The sequence below is a fragment of the Microplitis mediator genome, chromosome 1 (genome assembly GCF_029852145.1).
Source record: "Microplitis mediator isolate UGA2020A chromosome 1, iyMicMedi2.1, whole genome shotgun sequence".
Classification (NCBI taxonomy): domain Eukaryota; kingdom Metazoa; phylum Arthropoda; class Insecta; order Hymenoptera; family Braconidae; genus Microplitis; species Microplitis mediator.
The window spans coordinates 21,117,512-21,133,770 of NC_079969.1; the positions used below are offsets into that span (position 1 = coordinate 21,117,512).

General features: G+C 28.6%; 2 protein-coding genes across 4 annotated transcripts; one reads left to right on the top strand and one right to left on the bottom strand.

The window, feature by feature from the left end:
- The first annotated feature begins 509 nt into the window (after nt 1–509).
- LOC130678243 (protein polybromo-1) lies at nt 510–12,405 on the top strand. Of its 3 annotated transcripts, XM_057485350.1 has the most exons (14): nt 510–676; nt 1,025–1,139; nt 1,221–2,429; nt 2,905–3,117; nt 3,192–5,289; nt 5,742–5,914; nt 6,101–6,172; nt 9,483–9,635; nt 10,048–10,170; nt 10,380–10,614; nt 10,704–10,854; nt 11,779–11,828; nt 11,901–12,009; nt 12,094–12,405. In XM_057485350.1, exons 2-14 carry the CDS (start codon nt 1,035–1,037, stop codon nt 12,308–12,310), a joined length of 4,908 nt encoding a protein of 1,635 aa, XP_057341333.1. In that variant the 5' UTR covers nt 510–676; nt 1,025–1,034; the 3' UTR covers nt 12,311–12,405. The 3 variants fall into 3 exon arrangements, with proteins under 3 accessions (XP_057341333.1, XP_057341335.1, XP_057341334.1); XM_057485352.1 differs by lacking the exon at nt 9,483–9,635; XM_057485351.1 differs by lacking the exon at nt 6,101–6,172.
- A 2,735-nt stretch (nt 12,406–15,140) lies between these two features.
- LOC130678254 (succinate dehydrogenase assembly factor 4, mitochondrial-like) lies at nt 15,141–16,095 on the bottom strand. The gene is made up of 3 exons (XM_057485370.1): nt 15,955–16,095; nt 15,495–15,590; nt 15,141–15,439 (listed from the first exon to the last, which is right to left on the bottom strand). The coding sequence occupies exons 1-3, from the start codon at nt 16,010–16,012 to the stop codon at nt 15,270–15,272; spliced, it is 324 nt and encodes a 107-aa protein (XP_057341353.1). The 5' UTR covers nt 16,013–16,095; the 3' UTR covers nt 15,141–15,269.
- Nucleotides 16,096–16,259: the final 164 nt, after the last annotated feature.

Consider the following 16,259-nt stretch of genomic DNA (forward strand, 5'->3'; position numbering starts at 1 on the left):
ATTATATTTTATTTCAATTACATAACAGTAAGTGCTATTTAAATATTATAAATAAACAATAAAAATATTAGAAATATTAAAAAATATATATATATTTGTAATAATGGGTGGGTTTTTATTACAAGAGTAATAATATGAGACTTGTTTGTCTCTCTTACTCTAATGGAATTTTGAACATTCGCGGCAAAAGAGTAAGCAGGATAGATTTTTCTCAACCAATAAAATTACATTGTATATTGATCAACGCGTGCGTATAACATCAATTTCGTAATAATATACCTATATATGTACAATTTATACATTTCTTATTATAAAGTGGTTCCAGTAAGAGAATACACCTCGGAAATTGCCCCACTACCGAACATTTATGAACTGCGCATGCGCACAGAAAAGTGGGAGAATATTTAACACACAAAACATCCAGAGTGGGAGTAAAAACCGACGACACCCGAGGCGCATTCTCTTGTTGGGATGACAATACCAACAGACTGTATTTTACATTACACACAAATATACAATACAATACAAGTAAAAGTAAACTCAGGGTTATGGCGTCGGATGGATTCTGTGTCACATAAATTCAACATAAATTTGTTTATACACGAGGTTTTTTTTTGTATGTTTATTAGATGGTTATCATAAATGCAAAAATTGTTATAAAATTCATATGATATAGGTAAGATAATAATTGTAATACAATTGGTTATTATTAAAATTGTTTTTAATCTATTGGTGCATAAACGTGAGCGCGTCATGGCGGTAAATTTTTGTTACGAATCAACGCAACTTAAGTTATTACATGATTTGATTAATATTAATTAAAATATAAATAAATCACATTAAATAGTCTATATATTTATATATACATTTTTTTATTAATTTATTCAAATAAATTTAATGCTTGAGTAAATTTTAAGATAGGGAATTACTTTTTTTTTTTTCTTAAGTACAGTCAATTTAATAATTTTGATATTAAAAATATTGTATTGTAATATATATATTTATATAATAAATTATTTTTTAGTTGAGTTACGATGCATAAACGACGTAGAACATCATCTGTTGCTAGCAGAGGTACAGAAGATGATCCTGAGGAAGTAATACCTGAGCCAACTAAACGAAGAAAAAAACTAGATCCTGTAAGTTGTTATTATTTTTATTATTTTATATATAAATGTCAACAATAACAATAATTATGATTCTAAATTAAAATTAAATAGAGTGACTTGTGCCAACAATTGTATGATATTATAAGAAATCAAAAAAAGGAAGACGGATCTCTGTTGTGTGATGCATTTATCAGAGTGCCAAAGAGACGACAAGAGCCAAGATATTATGAAGTTGTTTCAAATCCCATTGATTTGTTGAAAGTTCAACAAAAATTAAAAACCGATGAGTATCGCGATATGAAAGATTTAGCTGCTGATATTCAATTAATGGTAAATAATGCAAAGGCATTTTATATGCGCACATCACCAGAGTACAAAGATGCTACAGATTTATGGGAATTGTGTGTAAATACTAAAAATCGTATAATGGATGAGTATGAAGAAACAGAACCAAAAGGTAAAATAATATTGAAAGTTGGTAGATTGTCAAGAAAAGCAACAGTTAAACATCCAGATGATACTGAAGATACTTCCGAGAGTTCAACAAATCCTGATGAAGAATCAATGCAACCTTACGAAGATCTTTTTACTACGGTTATGACAGCAACTGATCCTACTGATAATAACAGAGTACTACATTCAGTATTTCAATTAAAACCATCTAAAAAACTTTATCCAGAATATTATGAAGTCATTGACACGCCAATTGATTTAAAAACAATAGCGATAAAAATTCAAGAAGGTCTTTATAATAATCTTAGTGAAATGGAATGTGATTTAATGCTTATGTGTCGTAATGCATGTCAGTTTAATGAACCAGGTTCACAAATTTATAAAGACGCTAAAATATTAAAAAAAATAATATCTGCTGCTAAAAAACAAGACGGTGGTACGAGTAGTGTATTTTCAAATAAATTAACAACACCTTCAACTCGTAGTAAACGAGGTAGTCGTAGTTTTGCTCAATCATTAATTACGCAAACTGCAACGTTGATGGATGAAGACGAAGAGAGTGATGACGAAGATGATGAAACAGCTGAAATTGAAGAATCTGATAATCCGCAGTGGTTGTTATTTCAAACAATAAGAACTGCGCCAAACAAGCAAGGAATAAGAATGAGTGAATTTTTCTGGAAATTACCGTCCAAACGATTTTATGCTGATTATTACAAAATGATTAAAAATCCTATTTCTTTATTACAAATTAGATCTAAAATTAAAAAAGGAGAGTATGGTACTGTCAGTGAAGTTGCTGGTGACATGAATATAATGTTTGAAAATGCTAAAAAATATAACGTTCATACATCACGTTTGTACAAAGTAATTATTAATTATTTTTTAATTATGTTACAGTCGAGTACCGTCATAAGCCTCTTTCCCCCAATCGGGAATTACTGAGTCCAAAAAAACTTCCCCACTTAAACTCTCTTTTGAGTTTTGTATTTGAAAGCCCGTTATAAGCCTCCGTTAAAATTTTCAAAATTATAAACTAATAATAGGAAAAATTATCCAAGTTAATGATGATAATTTACTATCTGTATTTCGCGAAGATTTTAGCACCACAAGAACTAAAAAAATCGAGATAACGGTGCGTGATAAAACGTAAATATGACTTTCAAAATCATATAAAATATAACGGGCTTATAACGGGTAGTCGACGACAAAACTAAACGCACGGTAGTGGGAAGGCTGAAATTACAAAAAAATTTCCCCTACGTCCCCTAGAGCAGGCTTGTGACGGATACTCGACTGTAATAGACAATATATTTTATTAATTATTATTTTATTTTTTTAGTGTGCTGTGAAATTACAAAAAATAATGCAAGAAAAAGTACAGGAGCTTTTAGAATTTGATCAAGATTCAGATTCAGATTGTGAATCAGAATCAAATTCTCAAACAAAATTAATAAAACGTGCCTCAAATGTTTTGACTCGTGGAAAATATAAAGACAATATACCATTAAAAAAGCGTTTATACGCATTAGTTAAGTGTGTCATAGAATACGTGGTATGTAAAAAATTTTATAAATTAATTAAAAGATAATTATTAATAACTTTTATTTATTTATTATTTTATTGCAGTGTGAGGATGGTCGTCAGCCAATGTTAATGTTTATGGAAAAACCATCAAAAAAAATCTACCCAGATTATTATCAAGTTATTACCGATCCAATAGATATGCTTGCAATCGAGGCAAACATAAAAGCCGAAAAATATCAAAATGAAAATGAATTAATACAAGATTTTAAATTGATGTTCAATAATTGTCGTCAATATAATGAAGAAGGATCATTAATATATGAAGATGCAAATACATTAGAAAGAGTATTGATGGATAAAGTGAGAGAATTAGGTCCTCTACCAGATTCAAAATCATCTGGATCTATCAAGTCAGCAACATCAACACCAACACGTAATGTAGGAAGACCAAAGAAAGTAGTACCGCTCCATCTACAAAAATTACGTACGATGTATGATACCATAAAAGAATATCATGATTCGAAAGGCCGGCAATTATCATTAATATTTATGAAATTACCAAATAAAAATGAATACCCAGATTACTATGAAGTTATTAAGCAGCCAATGAATATGGAAAAAATAGCATCAACATTAAAAACTAACGGTTATGAAAGTCTAGAAGAATTAGTATCTGATTTTATATTGATGTTTGATAATGCCTGCAAGTACAATGAACCAGATTCTCAAATATATAAAGATGCCTTAATTTTACAACGATTGGTATTACAAACAAAACTTCAATTGAGTGAAGACGATGAAAGTGTTCCAGACGTGCCTGCAGCCGTACAAGAAATATTAGCGACTATTTTTACTGCTCTGTACAATCATCAGGATGAAGAAGGCCGATGTTATTCAGATTCAATGGCAGAGTTACCAGAGCATGATATTATTGATGGTAAAAAAATACGTGGACTTTCATTGGATTTAATAAAACGTCGATTAGATCGCGGTGTTTACAAACGCTTGGATAGATTTCAAGAGGATATTTTTACGTGTTTAGAAAGAGCTAGAAAATTATCACGAAGTGATTCTCAGCCATTTGAAGACAGTGTTGAACTTCAGGCATTTTTTCTTCGTACTCGTGATGAAGTAACACGTAGTGGTGATCTTTTACATTCACCGGCATTAAATTATTCTTTGATTGATTTATCAAACCAAGTTGCTGAATTGAAACGCATAAAACATCAACAAGAATCAAATTTATCACCCGAAGAAGAAAGCTGCGACGGTAATGAAACCAAAGAGTCTGGATCAAGTCCTGTAGCCAGTGGTAATGGCAGTGAAAATGGTGGATCTATGAGTTTTAATCAAGAAATTTATCGTGCTGGTGACTTTGCTTATATCGAACCTGGGGAACGAGGCATGGAACCGAGTGTTGTGCTTATTGAGAGACTCTGGACAAATTCTGAAGGACAACAAATGCTCTATGGTAACTTATTTTACAGGCCTAGTGAAACCTATCATGTAGCATCACGTAAATTTATTGATAAAGAATTATTTAAAAGTGATGCTCATATTGCCGTACCTTTATCTAAAGTTGCTGGTAGATGTTGTGTATTGAGCGTAAAAGATTTTTTTCGAATGCAACCAGAAGGATTTCTTGAAAAGGATGTTTATGTTTGTGAATCGAGATATTCAACACGTGCACGGGCATTTAAAAAAATAAAAGTATGGAATTTTGATCCAGATCATTTGAAACTAGTCTCACGTGAAAAAACATTAGAACCTAAACGTATTATATCGGTTTATAAAGAACGATTAGAAAAACATAAAGAAGAAATTGCTGAATTAGAAGAAGGTGAAAAACTTACAGAAAAAGAAAAACCAAATGTTATATTATTTAATACTGATGACTTAGACAACACATATTATGAACAATATAATACGTGTACGGGTATTATTAAAACTGGAGACTTTGTTTATGTTGCTACTGATGGTGGTAGACAACAAATAGCTCAAGTTGATTCAATATGGTCGACTAAAGATGGTAAATGTTATTTTAAAGGACCATGGTTACTTACACCATCTGAAATTCCTCATGCGCCGACAAAATTATTTTACAAACAAGAATTATTTCTCTCTGTAACCGATGCAACACATCCGTTTGTTGCTATTATGGGAAGATGTGCTGTTTTAGAGTACGGAGAATACATTTGCTGTAAGTAATTTTTTTTTTAATTTATAATAAGAATAGTTATAATTTATCATCCCTTATCAAAAACTCCAATTGGATCTGATTTAAACTCAATCAGATTTCTATCAGATTCAATCGAAAACAAACATTCAATCAGAATTGCTCGGGAGCGTTCCAAAAGCATTCGATTGAATTTCAATTGGATTTAAATGGTAAACAATAAATTTATTTTAAGATTATTTTCTGATTGAATCTGATAGAAATATTTTAATCGAAAAATAATATTTTTTTCCGATTAATTTTCTGATTTCCTATTAACTTTCAATCGGATTCATTAGGAACTTTCCTATTAAATCCGATAGAAATATTTAATTATTTTTTGATTGAATCCGATCAGAATTTTTCAATCGAATTGAAACGGAGTTTTTAATCAGCGCATTGCCGTAATTTAATTGTCACGTATAATATGTATACAGGCCGACCAACAGAAATACCAGAAGATGATATTTTTATTTGCGAATCAATTTATGATGAGACTAAAAATTTCATTAAAAAATTACCTCAAGATGGACTAAAAAAATATACACATACGTCTTCTGTAACGCAAGACGAAATTTATTTTTTCCGAAGGCCAATAAATCCCGCTAAAGTAAGTTATTAAATATTCATAAATAATTGTATTAGAAATATTTGTTATTATTTTTTTTTTATTAAAATTAACACTCTGTTGCTATTATAAATTCGCATTTCACCAAATTATATTTTATTTATTATTTTTATTAGCGCAAATAGCTAACAGATTGTTGCAATAATGCTTGGCATGTATGTGTTGTAGGTATCAAGTGATGTGGCACAGACACATTTGCCAGTCAAGTCTGTCACGTCCAGTACAGCTCATTTTGAAATGGTAATTGTAAATCTGTACTCTGCTCTTGCAATATTAATCAACATTAATCGAAAAAATATAATTTTTTTTTTTAAATAGTTTGCATGCTTTTATTATTTCATCATGCACAAGCTAATACAGTAATCGAATGATAAATTTAGTCGCAATAAATTAATGCTGATAGATATAAATTAAAAAAAAATATATCTATACATATATTAATATATGCATACATTATCCTGAAGTTAACAGGCGATTAACAATTTTCGGATTTTTTTTTCAATAAATCAATTGAAAAAAAAAAAAAAAAAAAAAAACTAAAAATATGCACATGTAGAAAATTAAAAAAACTATAGGTGCAATTTTTTGAAATTCATTTTTTTTTAAATTTATCGTTTTGAAAAAAAAATACAAAAATTATTAAACGTCGGCTAACCTCAGTGTCATACATGCATACATTATTAAACTAAACAATAAAAAATATTTAACTGTGTTGGCTTGTGCTTCTGCATGTTTTTTTTTTTATGCCGGCATATTTATATTTCTGTTATATTAAATTTTTTTACGTTAAAAAGAAAAAAAAATATTCTTCTCTCAAACATGTGTAGCGAATTCATCGGTAATTACCGACGTATCAAAACAATGAGCACCTGTTGGGTTTATCTTTGATGGGTACTTTATCTTGAACAAACGAAAAAGTAATGATTAAATAACTGATAGATATGAGATATCAAAATTTAGTTTTTAAAATAAGTTAGTTTCGACTAACAAATATTTAAGTCAATGTGATTGTTAAATTCAATCGGCTGTAAGAAAAAATAAAAAAAAAAAAGATAAAGAAGTTAAAACGTACGTATGATTAAAAAAAAAAATCGTGTAAACCGGACTAAATCCATACCCGGAATGGAAAGCTATATTTTTCATTCATAAAATTAAATACATATTTTTCGGATAATTGTTTTAATTGGATTCAAAGATGAGCTGAAGCGATCGATTATTCTAAAAGTTATGGAAGTGGAAAATTTTCTTAATTTTATAAACGATTTCTTCTTTTTATTTCTTTTCATGATAATGAAGTTAGCCGACATCTAATTATTTTTGAATTTTTTTACAAATGATAAAATATAAAAAAAAAAAATATTTCCAAAAATCGCATCTATAGATTTTTAAGTTTTTTAAATGCTCATATTTTTTTTTTTATGTAATTGATTTGTTTGAAAAAAAATCAAAAATCGTTAATTGTCTCTTAACTTCAGGATCGTTTATTTTCAAATATTCGAGATCATCAATTTGTTAGAAGCAATTGTTATAAAACACAAGTTATGTAGTGAAAAATTAAAGCCACTTTCATGAACTTCAAGATACATTTTACGAAATTAAGTTATCGCCTGAAAAAAAGATCATTTTTGGGAATTTTTTTAAAGAAAACCGCTGCATGTATTGTTTTAATATTTTAAGGATATAATTGTGGATATATAATGAATACAAGATAAAATTTATGGACCAAAAAATACAAAATTGAGCATTATTCACAATCTCTCAATGCTTAAAAAAAATCCTCCCACTGCTCCAGTGATAGCGATTTTCACGTGCATAAAATCATAAAACCAAAAAGTTTATTAAACTAGAAGGTATTTCTCATACCTTGATCCTCAGGCTTAGAAAAAACTTTCAAATTTTGCGCGAAAATTAAATAATTTTTGGCCTGCCGCAATGACATTTTTGATTCGATCGGAAAACTGGAGATTCATAGTACATAGAAATATATATCAAAGAAGCTGCAATTCGAATCAAATCGATCGGATGATTTGTCTTCGAGTTATATGCAGCAATTTTGAAAAAAGTATTTTCAAAAACCGATAAGCGGCTGCTCTTCAGATGGCTGTAACTCAAAAAAACTATTCGAGATATGCACTAGAAACTGTAGTATGTTATTTTTGAAGGTATAGACTATCGAAATATACAAAAAAAAATTGATTTTTTCAAAATTTCACGCTAGTGATTCCCGTTAAGGTTAAAGCAAAAAATGTTATTTTTACGAAAATCTTAAAAAGTTTCAAACACCTACAAATCTTCTAAACTATTCAATCGCTTTCGTTCATCTTAGAATTTGATCAAGGTAATTTCCAAAAAAAAACAAGTGTACCAAGTTTCATTAAGATCCGATAAAAATTGTAGCCAGTATCCATCTGGCATGGCGCGTTATATCACATATTTATATATTAGACTAATACAAAAAAATCGACTATTTTTCTTTATCGAAACCCCCTATAAGGTTGCTCATCGCAATTTCTTATTTCCCATTTAAATAACATGGGGAAAAAAAAATTTAAGTTTGGAATTTTATACCTCGGCAATTGCTCAACGTACAAATAAGCTCAGGATACAATTTCGTACAGAATTAAACGCTCTACAAAAAAAGTCTCATCATTTTTTTATAAATTCATTCGTTCAAGAGTTATTGAAGCTTAAAATCATATTTATAGTGAATTTCGAGATCTTATTTTTCCGGTGAAACTATCAGACTTATCACAAAATGTCAGAGGATTTTTTTTTTTTAGACAATTTTATTTCTTACAAATTATCTCTGATTAAGTTTTTTAAAATTCTGCATTGTTTTCTACTTATTTCTATTTTAACGTCAAGCTTCTAAAAAATAGTATATTGTATTACTAGGGATGAAACAACGATTTCAAACCAGGTTGAAGTTGGCTCACATCATCCGCAGTCTGAAATCGTGTTTCCTCCTGAGTTACACACAATATTTTTCATTATTACCTGCATTAGAACTTGAAGATTTAGTGTCAGCAGCCAGTCAGAAACAAGTTAATTTAAGACCAATAGGGTTATCAACTATTAGCGTAAGCGTAAATTGTCATTTGCAATTTTTTGTAAAACTTAATTACAAAGTCAGAACTGTCATTTATGTAAATGAAATTAATGGTCTGAAATTACTATTAAACAAATGACAAGTAGCAGAGTTCTAATTGCGAAAACCATCATTCAGCGGGCAAAAATATTAATTGTTTTTTCCTAAGGAATGAAACAAGAATGTTTTTGCCCGCTGACTGAAGACATTCAGAATTTATGCGTTTGCTAATATTCATTCGCGGCATTGGACTGAAATTATCTTGTTTCGACTGGCAGTAGAGACATTTAAACTCCAAGTTTCGATGCTGGTATCATGAAAAAACATATTTCAGCAAAAGTCTTTGACAATTGCGACATGTGACTCTCTACAATAGCTATATTTCTAAAAAAATATATTCCTAATAAAAAAAAAAGATAAATAAGTAAAAACGTACGTATGATTAAAAAATAAATCGTGTAGGATGCGTCACCATTGCTACCGAAGCTGGAACCTGAAGTACTAGGCATCGGAGTAGGTGAAGACAGCATGGATGCAGGCGGACCACCGTCCGTGGGCTCCACTGAAGCTCAACCGGTGCTCGCCAATGCCCAAACGCCTGTATCGACTAAAAAGGTAGGCCCCACGTGCTATTGATTGCTCATTATTTATTTATATTATTTTACAAAACTTTTTTATTTTTATGTTATTTACATTTTGATTTATTTTTTTAATTTTTATATTTTTTTGTATTCAATTAAAGTTTTTATATTATTTACAGAAAATATGCCAGCATATTTATCATTTTTGACTTCGTTACAGTAAATTAATATGTACATAATCATTTGAATCACATTTGTTATTCGATTAATCCAATTTAAACAAAAATAAACAATCGATCTGGTCATTAATATTAGAAAAAAAAATTAATAATAATAATAACAACAATAATAATAATAATAATAATAATAACAAATGATAATAAACTTTTTTTTCTTAACATTCGTTTAATTATATGAGTTTATAATTTGTGTTTTCTTCTGTTTAGAAAACAACGGGTAAGAAATTAGTTACGGGGTATATTTTATATTCGAGTAAAATGCGAACGCAGATTACACAAAACAATCCCGATTCGACCTTTGGAGAGATTAGCAGAATTGTTGGTAACGAGGTATTTATTTATTTATATTTAGTTTTTTTTTTATTGTTTATTTTATTTATTTTATTTATTTCTTCAGTTATTTTATTTATTCATCTATTTATTTTTTATTTTTCTAAAAAAACTCCACACACACCCACACACAAAAAAAAAGTCGGTACACTGAAGTAATTAAAAGAAAGTTAATGTTTAAAAAAAAAATATTTCTATTTTAATTGTAGTGGAGAAAATTACCAGCGGGTGAAAAACAAGTATGGGAAGAAAGAGCAATGAAGATGAACGAGGGTGCTGAGAGTAGAGCTTTGGCATTGACTATCGGCACACCAGTGGACCAAGTTTTTGAATGTTGCTGGGACAGTTGTGATTGGCAATTTGAGGACATGACAGATTGTATAGATCACTGTATTGCTGAACAAAATGGACATGTGCAATCGTCTTTTATTAACGCTCCATCTGGTAAATTTCTTTTTTTTTTTTTTTTTATTTATTTATTTATTTAAAAGTATTATTACTATTTTATTAATTATTTTTAAAAATATAAACAGATGTAGAGTTTCAATGTCAGTGGAGAGGTTGTGGTCGAACAAAAAAAAATGTGCCTCCTTTTCCAAGTGTACAAAGATTGGCGAGGCATGTTAAAGAGCTGCACATACTAAAAGGAAATGGTCGTATTATACCACCTAGTGAACGAAGCAAGTGAGTTGATTATTTAATTGCTTATTTTACATTATCTAATAATGTAAATAAAATTTAAAGCATTCTTAGACAGTTTTTCCCACTTTTTAAGTGCATCCAATGTACCGTCTAAGAATTACCGTAATAGTATATTACACACCTAGGGAAGTAAAGTAAGAAATGTCTCAGATCACATGTAATTGTTGGCCGAGGCGAAGCCGACAAACATGTGATCTGAGGCTTTCTTATTTACTTCCCGAGGAGTGTATACTATTTTTCTCCTCGACGGAGGCGGAAAGCGGCAACTTCGTTTTGCACAGCGGGACGAAAGTTGCACTTTCCGCCCGGAGGTGAGAAAAAAATATTGTTCAAAGTAAAGTAAGAGACCTAGGACCCGATCAGGGAACTAGTATCCGATTACTCATGTATTTGTATATCTATATTTACTAATTTTAAACATTGCAAAATCACTTTTGTAAATATAATTGAGCATTATTTTGAATTTTTTTTTTTTTTGTTAAACTTTTTCAAAAATTGAGTGTCAGTCGAAAGATGTTGATGACTTTTGTTTTATGATAAAAATTATTAAAATGTAATTTTTCTTTATGTAGATTACTTGAAAAAAAATTTAATTTAATCAAATTCATTTAATATCTAGAATTGTTTTTTCACCTTTTTTAGGGTGTACTCCATTTTGCTCGCAAAAATGAAAAAACAAACTCCTTATTTAATCCGTAATGCTTAGTGATTTTTTTTTACTCCAGGACTCCGAGTGACGGAGTAAACTCGGATTTAAACAAAATCCGTAATCCCTCCGAATTCGCTCCCAATTTTTTCAGTGCATGGAGTGATCGAGTACTAGTTCCCTGATCGGGTACTAGGTCTTTTACCTTAAATACATTTTTTAGTTATTTAAATTTATTAAACACTTTAATTTTTCAACAGAAATTATATGGCATCCAAAGGACCTACGATATTACCACCAATGGATAATGGTAAATTAAATAAATTAATAAATATCAGTTAAGTCTTGAGTATTTTTAAATAATAAATATTATAAATTTTAGCAACTGCGACACAAACTGCAACTACACCAGCATCTAAACAACCAGATCCACTTTTTATCGCAGTTCCACCCCGGCCAAGTAGAGTTTTACATTCGGATGCGTACTTAAGGTAATAAAGAAAAAATAATTATTTAAACTAGCGACTCCATTATATAATTTGCTTTTTTTAAATCGACTAATTAATTTATTACAGATATATTGAAGGATTGAATGTTGAAAATCGTTACATATCTAATTGGGATAAGCAAATGAATGCGAGTCCTGAAAATACGCAAATTCCGGATGTTACTAAATTGCAAGCAGATTGGCTCGGAAATGGAGTTGGTAATCATGGAAATGTTGTAAATGCCTTGTGGACACTCAGAAATATGATGATGCGCGATGTGTTAGCCATAAATAAAACTTTATAGTTTATAAAACGTTAAAACATCTATATTCGTTTATATATTATATATGCTGACCTTGATTTATAAAATGAAATAGAAAAAAAAAAGAAATTAATAAATTAACAGTTCATGGCGGCCTCACTTATATTGTAGATTATGGCAAAAGACTGACAATTTAAATTACAACGTCTCGGGTAAAGTACTTTTTGTCTTATCGATGATGATGATTCCCTTATTGAATACCTCGTCTTTACTTCGTAAACAATATCATGTTTATTAAATCTAAATTTATAAATTACATTTGTTGATAGTTTTATCAAAAAGCTTTTTTTTTTCATTAAATTTATAAAATGAAAAAAAAAAATGTGAAATAAGAAATTTGTTATTGATATTATCGATTTGTTAAATTAATATAGACAAATCATAATTAAAAAAAATTTTTTGTACAAATGATTGGTTAATTACTTACACCAAATTTTTGTCTGTAAACAAAGTAAATATTTATTATAAAATTAATTTAACTAACAAATAACTTGATAATTTTTTTAAAATCTATTTTAATAGCTAACATAAAATAAAAAATTAATTAATTAAATTTTAAATTGATATGCTTATATTACGGGAATAGTTTCATCTTAATGACATAGATGAAACTTAATACGTTAATTGTAAAATATTTCAAAGAAACAAATGATAAAAAAAAATTAAAGATGATCAAATTAAATAATAATACCAGTATCAAACTATGTAACAATATAGGAATAAAATTTGGTATTATTTTTTAGATTAAAAAGAAAAAAAAATAAATTCATACTGTTTAGTTTTTTTAAATTTATAATTTGCAAGTACGATTATTTGTTAAATAATGTTACGTACCGAAAATTTTCCAATATTAATTTAAATGTTTATACTGTTAATAATGTCCAGGTTGTGCCTTATTTGGGCGTCAATCGACTCTCGGTGGGTCCTGATCGTCGATTATTTTGTAAATTATTAATTTATTAATTATCGCGGTTTAAAGTTGATCCCATGCTGATCTTATCTGCCTTTATCCTCCATATTACTATCATATGAATATAAAGATAAGGTTTTTAAAGGATGGCTGGGCAGCCGGTGGCAGTGACCAATATTTAGGATGGTTATTTTGGACGGTCGGAGCAGCGCCCAAAAATACAGGAAATTATACAGGTGAGATATTGGAAGGGTTGCCACCAACCAGGAATTTAATATAACCGGGAAATATCAGGAAATTTCGAAAAGTATCCGGGAATTTAATTGCGACAGTTCAAATTTTTAAGTGATTTTCGATAGATTGTAACTTGAAGGAAAATGATCGTACAACAAAAACAAAAAAGGCAAATTGTAGCTTTAAGTGTCTAGTTTTCAGATTTGACCTTAAACTTTTTTATTATGCACGGTTCTGGAGTAATCCTAAGAAAACCATCGAAAAAAAAAATTTCCAAATTTTTACTCATCTGAAAAACGGTTTACGGGCGTTAATAATTTTTTCGCTAATTAAGATTAATTTTTTATTACTCCGGAACCGTGATAAAAAATTCAAGATCAGGTCTGAAAACGGGAAACTTGAAACTACAATTTGCCTCTTCTGTTTTTTTTTTGTACGACCATTTTCCTTCGAGTTACATCCTGTTGAAAATCACTTAAAAATTCGGAATTTCTTTAATATTCCTTAATTTTTGAGACTAGTGCAATTTGAATTTATTCGAATTATAAAATTTTTTATTAAATATTTTAACTTACATATTTTTAACATCGAGTAATCAAAAGTAGGCCACATTAATTTACTTCATTGGCTATTTTGGTATCCGTATGATTTAATCATCAGATCTAATTATTGGCAATGAAAATATAATAAAAACTTCGAATATCTTAATGATACGAATTGAATTTCTGAATCAGGGAAAAATGTGAAAAACTTTACTGGAAAACCGGGAAATATCAGGAAATTTTGAAATCATTTCTTTGTGGCCTTTAATTGTGGGGTTTATTTAATAAATGGAATGTAAAAGAACAAACCAATAGATCGGATTCAGCAGAGTACTAGTCTCTACTGAGTCCTCAGACTAACTGATTTTCTTTTCACACTGCATTAATTATATATAAAAAATTAATACAGTGTTGCGTCTCAGGTTCCTTCGGGGGAACTTCTAGGCAGTCCAATTCTCATCTACGTGGACACTTTGTTTTGTCTACGGATGGACTGCGTCAACGTTCTAAAATGCTTATCAAAGATATTTTCGTTCAAACGAATCAGAAACTATAAATTCAAAATCATAATCAAATAAATTATATTTGTTTAGTTAATAAAACATTACGGGAACGTAGCAATAGAAAAAAACTTTAGTTTTCATTTTAAAAAATTTAAAAATCACTGACTCGTCCACCATGCTGCCAGTCTCCCCATTTTGTTGGTTCTTTCTCTCCGTCTGGGTAAAATTCACCGCTCTTTGGATCGATATCAACCAAACAAAGGTCTCGATAATTTTTCATATCTAAAATTAAATAAAACGCAACAAAATTTTTTTTTTATATTTCTTAGTTATTTAAATAATTTAATTTACTCGGGAATTCATTTTTTAATTTTTCATGAAACTCTTTAATTCTTTCAGTTTTTTTTTCTCCATCTTTCAAATTCGTTGTATCAATCAATCGAACTCTTGAATCTATTTCATAGAAAATAAACATATTTATTAAAAATCAATTTCAAACTTATAAAATAAAATTTACCAATTGATAATTTCTTAATATTTTTCATTGATAAAAAAACCGTAAACTTTTTAAACATCATAAAAAAATAATCATGAAGTTGGAATGAAACTAAAAGAAAAAAAAGACAAGCAAGAAATTACTAATTACTCATTTTTTTTTATAATTAATTACAGATTATGTTGGTATCATTACAGTCTAATACAATTGTAGTAATTGATAAGAAAGAAAAATAAAAATTAACTTTATAGTATTTTTAAAAATCAGAAACTCGGCCTTTACGTTCCCAATCACCATAACGAGTCGGTTCTGGACCTCGAGGACCACCAATTTCTCCAGTTTCTGGGTTAGTATTATTAGGATGTGGTTTTAAAGGTTCTTTTTCTTGATAAGGATGTTTTCCTTCTTCAAACTCTTCCAATTTATCTATAAAATATCAACATTGTTAATTTATTTATTTTTATTTTATTTTATCTCTAACCTATTGGTGTCGTTTCACATAATTTTTTTCTGAACTCTTCTAGTCGTGAATTTTTTTTATCACCATCATTTTTAGATGCCAACAATCTTAAAGAATCTAGTAGAAAAAAAAGTATTTTTATAAATGCATTCATTTATTCTCTAACAATAATCATAATGATAATAATTACAATTATTTTTAATCTTGAAGTTAATAGACAACTAAAAATTTTTGAATTTTTTTTCAACCAATCAATTAGTGAAATAAAAATCTAAAAATATGCAAATGTAGAAAATAAAAAAAAACTATAAGTGCAATTATTTGAAATATTTTTCTTTAATAATTTATTGTTTTGAAAAGAATTCCAAAATTATTAGACGTCGACTGAATTCAGTATCATAATTATTTATATTTTTATTATTATTATTATTATTATTAGACAAAATGATAGGTTAGGTCGTCAATGAAATTAAACAATTACCACTATGAAGTTTTTTTACTGCAGGATATTTTTTAATAATTCTTGTGATACTCATCATATTGATAAATATTTAAATAATTTAAATGTTTAAATCTTATCGTATTTTTATATTAAACTGTATACATATAAATTTTATTTATCAAATATTAAAAATGCTTGCGGATCAATCTAATAGTTGGAACTATCGAATTTAAAAAGCTATTTCATCTATCACATTAATATATATTTTTAATTCGTGATAAAAATATACTATTACAGTTTATTTACACATCAGGTAATTTATTATCATTGTTACTTTTTATATC

Coding starts and splice junctions, on each gene's coding strand:
- LOC130678254 (XM_057485370.1), bottom strand. CDS start 16,012: ATGATGAGTATCACAAGAATTATTAAAAAATATCCTGCAGTAAAAAAA. Junction 15,591..15,954: donor AGTAAAAAAACTTCATAGTG/GTAATTGTTTAA, acceptor TTTTTCTACTAG/ATTCTTTAAGATTGTTGGCA. Junction 15,440..15,494: donor ATGTGAAACGACACCAATAG/GTTAGAGATAAA, acceptor GATATTTTATAG/ATAAATTGGAAGAGTTTGAA.
- LOC130678243 (XM_057485350.1), top strand. CDS start 1,035: ATGCATAAACGACGTAGAACATCATCTGTTGCTAGCAGAGGTACAGAA. Junction 5,290..5,741: donor GTACGGAGAATACATTTGCT/GTAAGTAATTTT, acceptor ATATGTATACAG/GCCGACCAACAGAAATACCA. Junction 6,173..9,482: donor GTACAGCTCATTTTGAAATG/GTAATTGTAAAT, acceptor TAAATCGTGTAG/GATGCGTCACCATTGCTACC.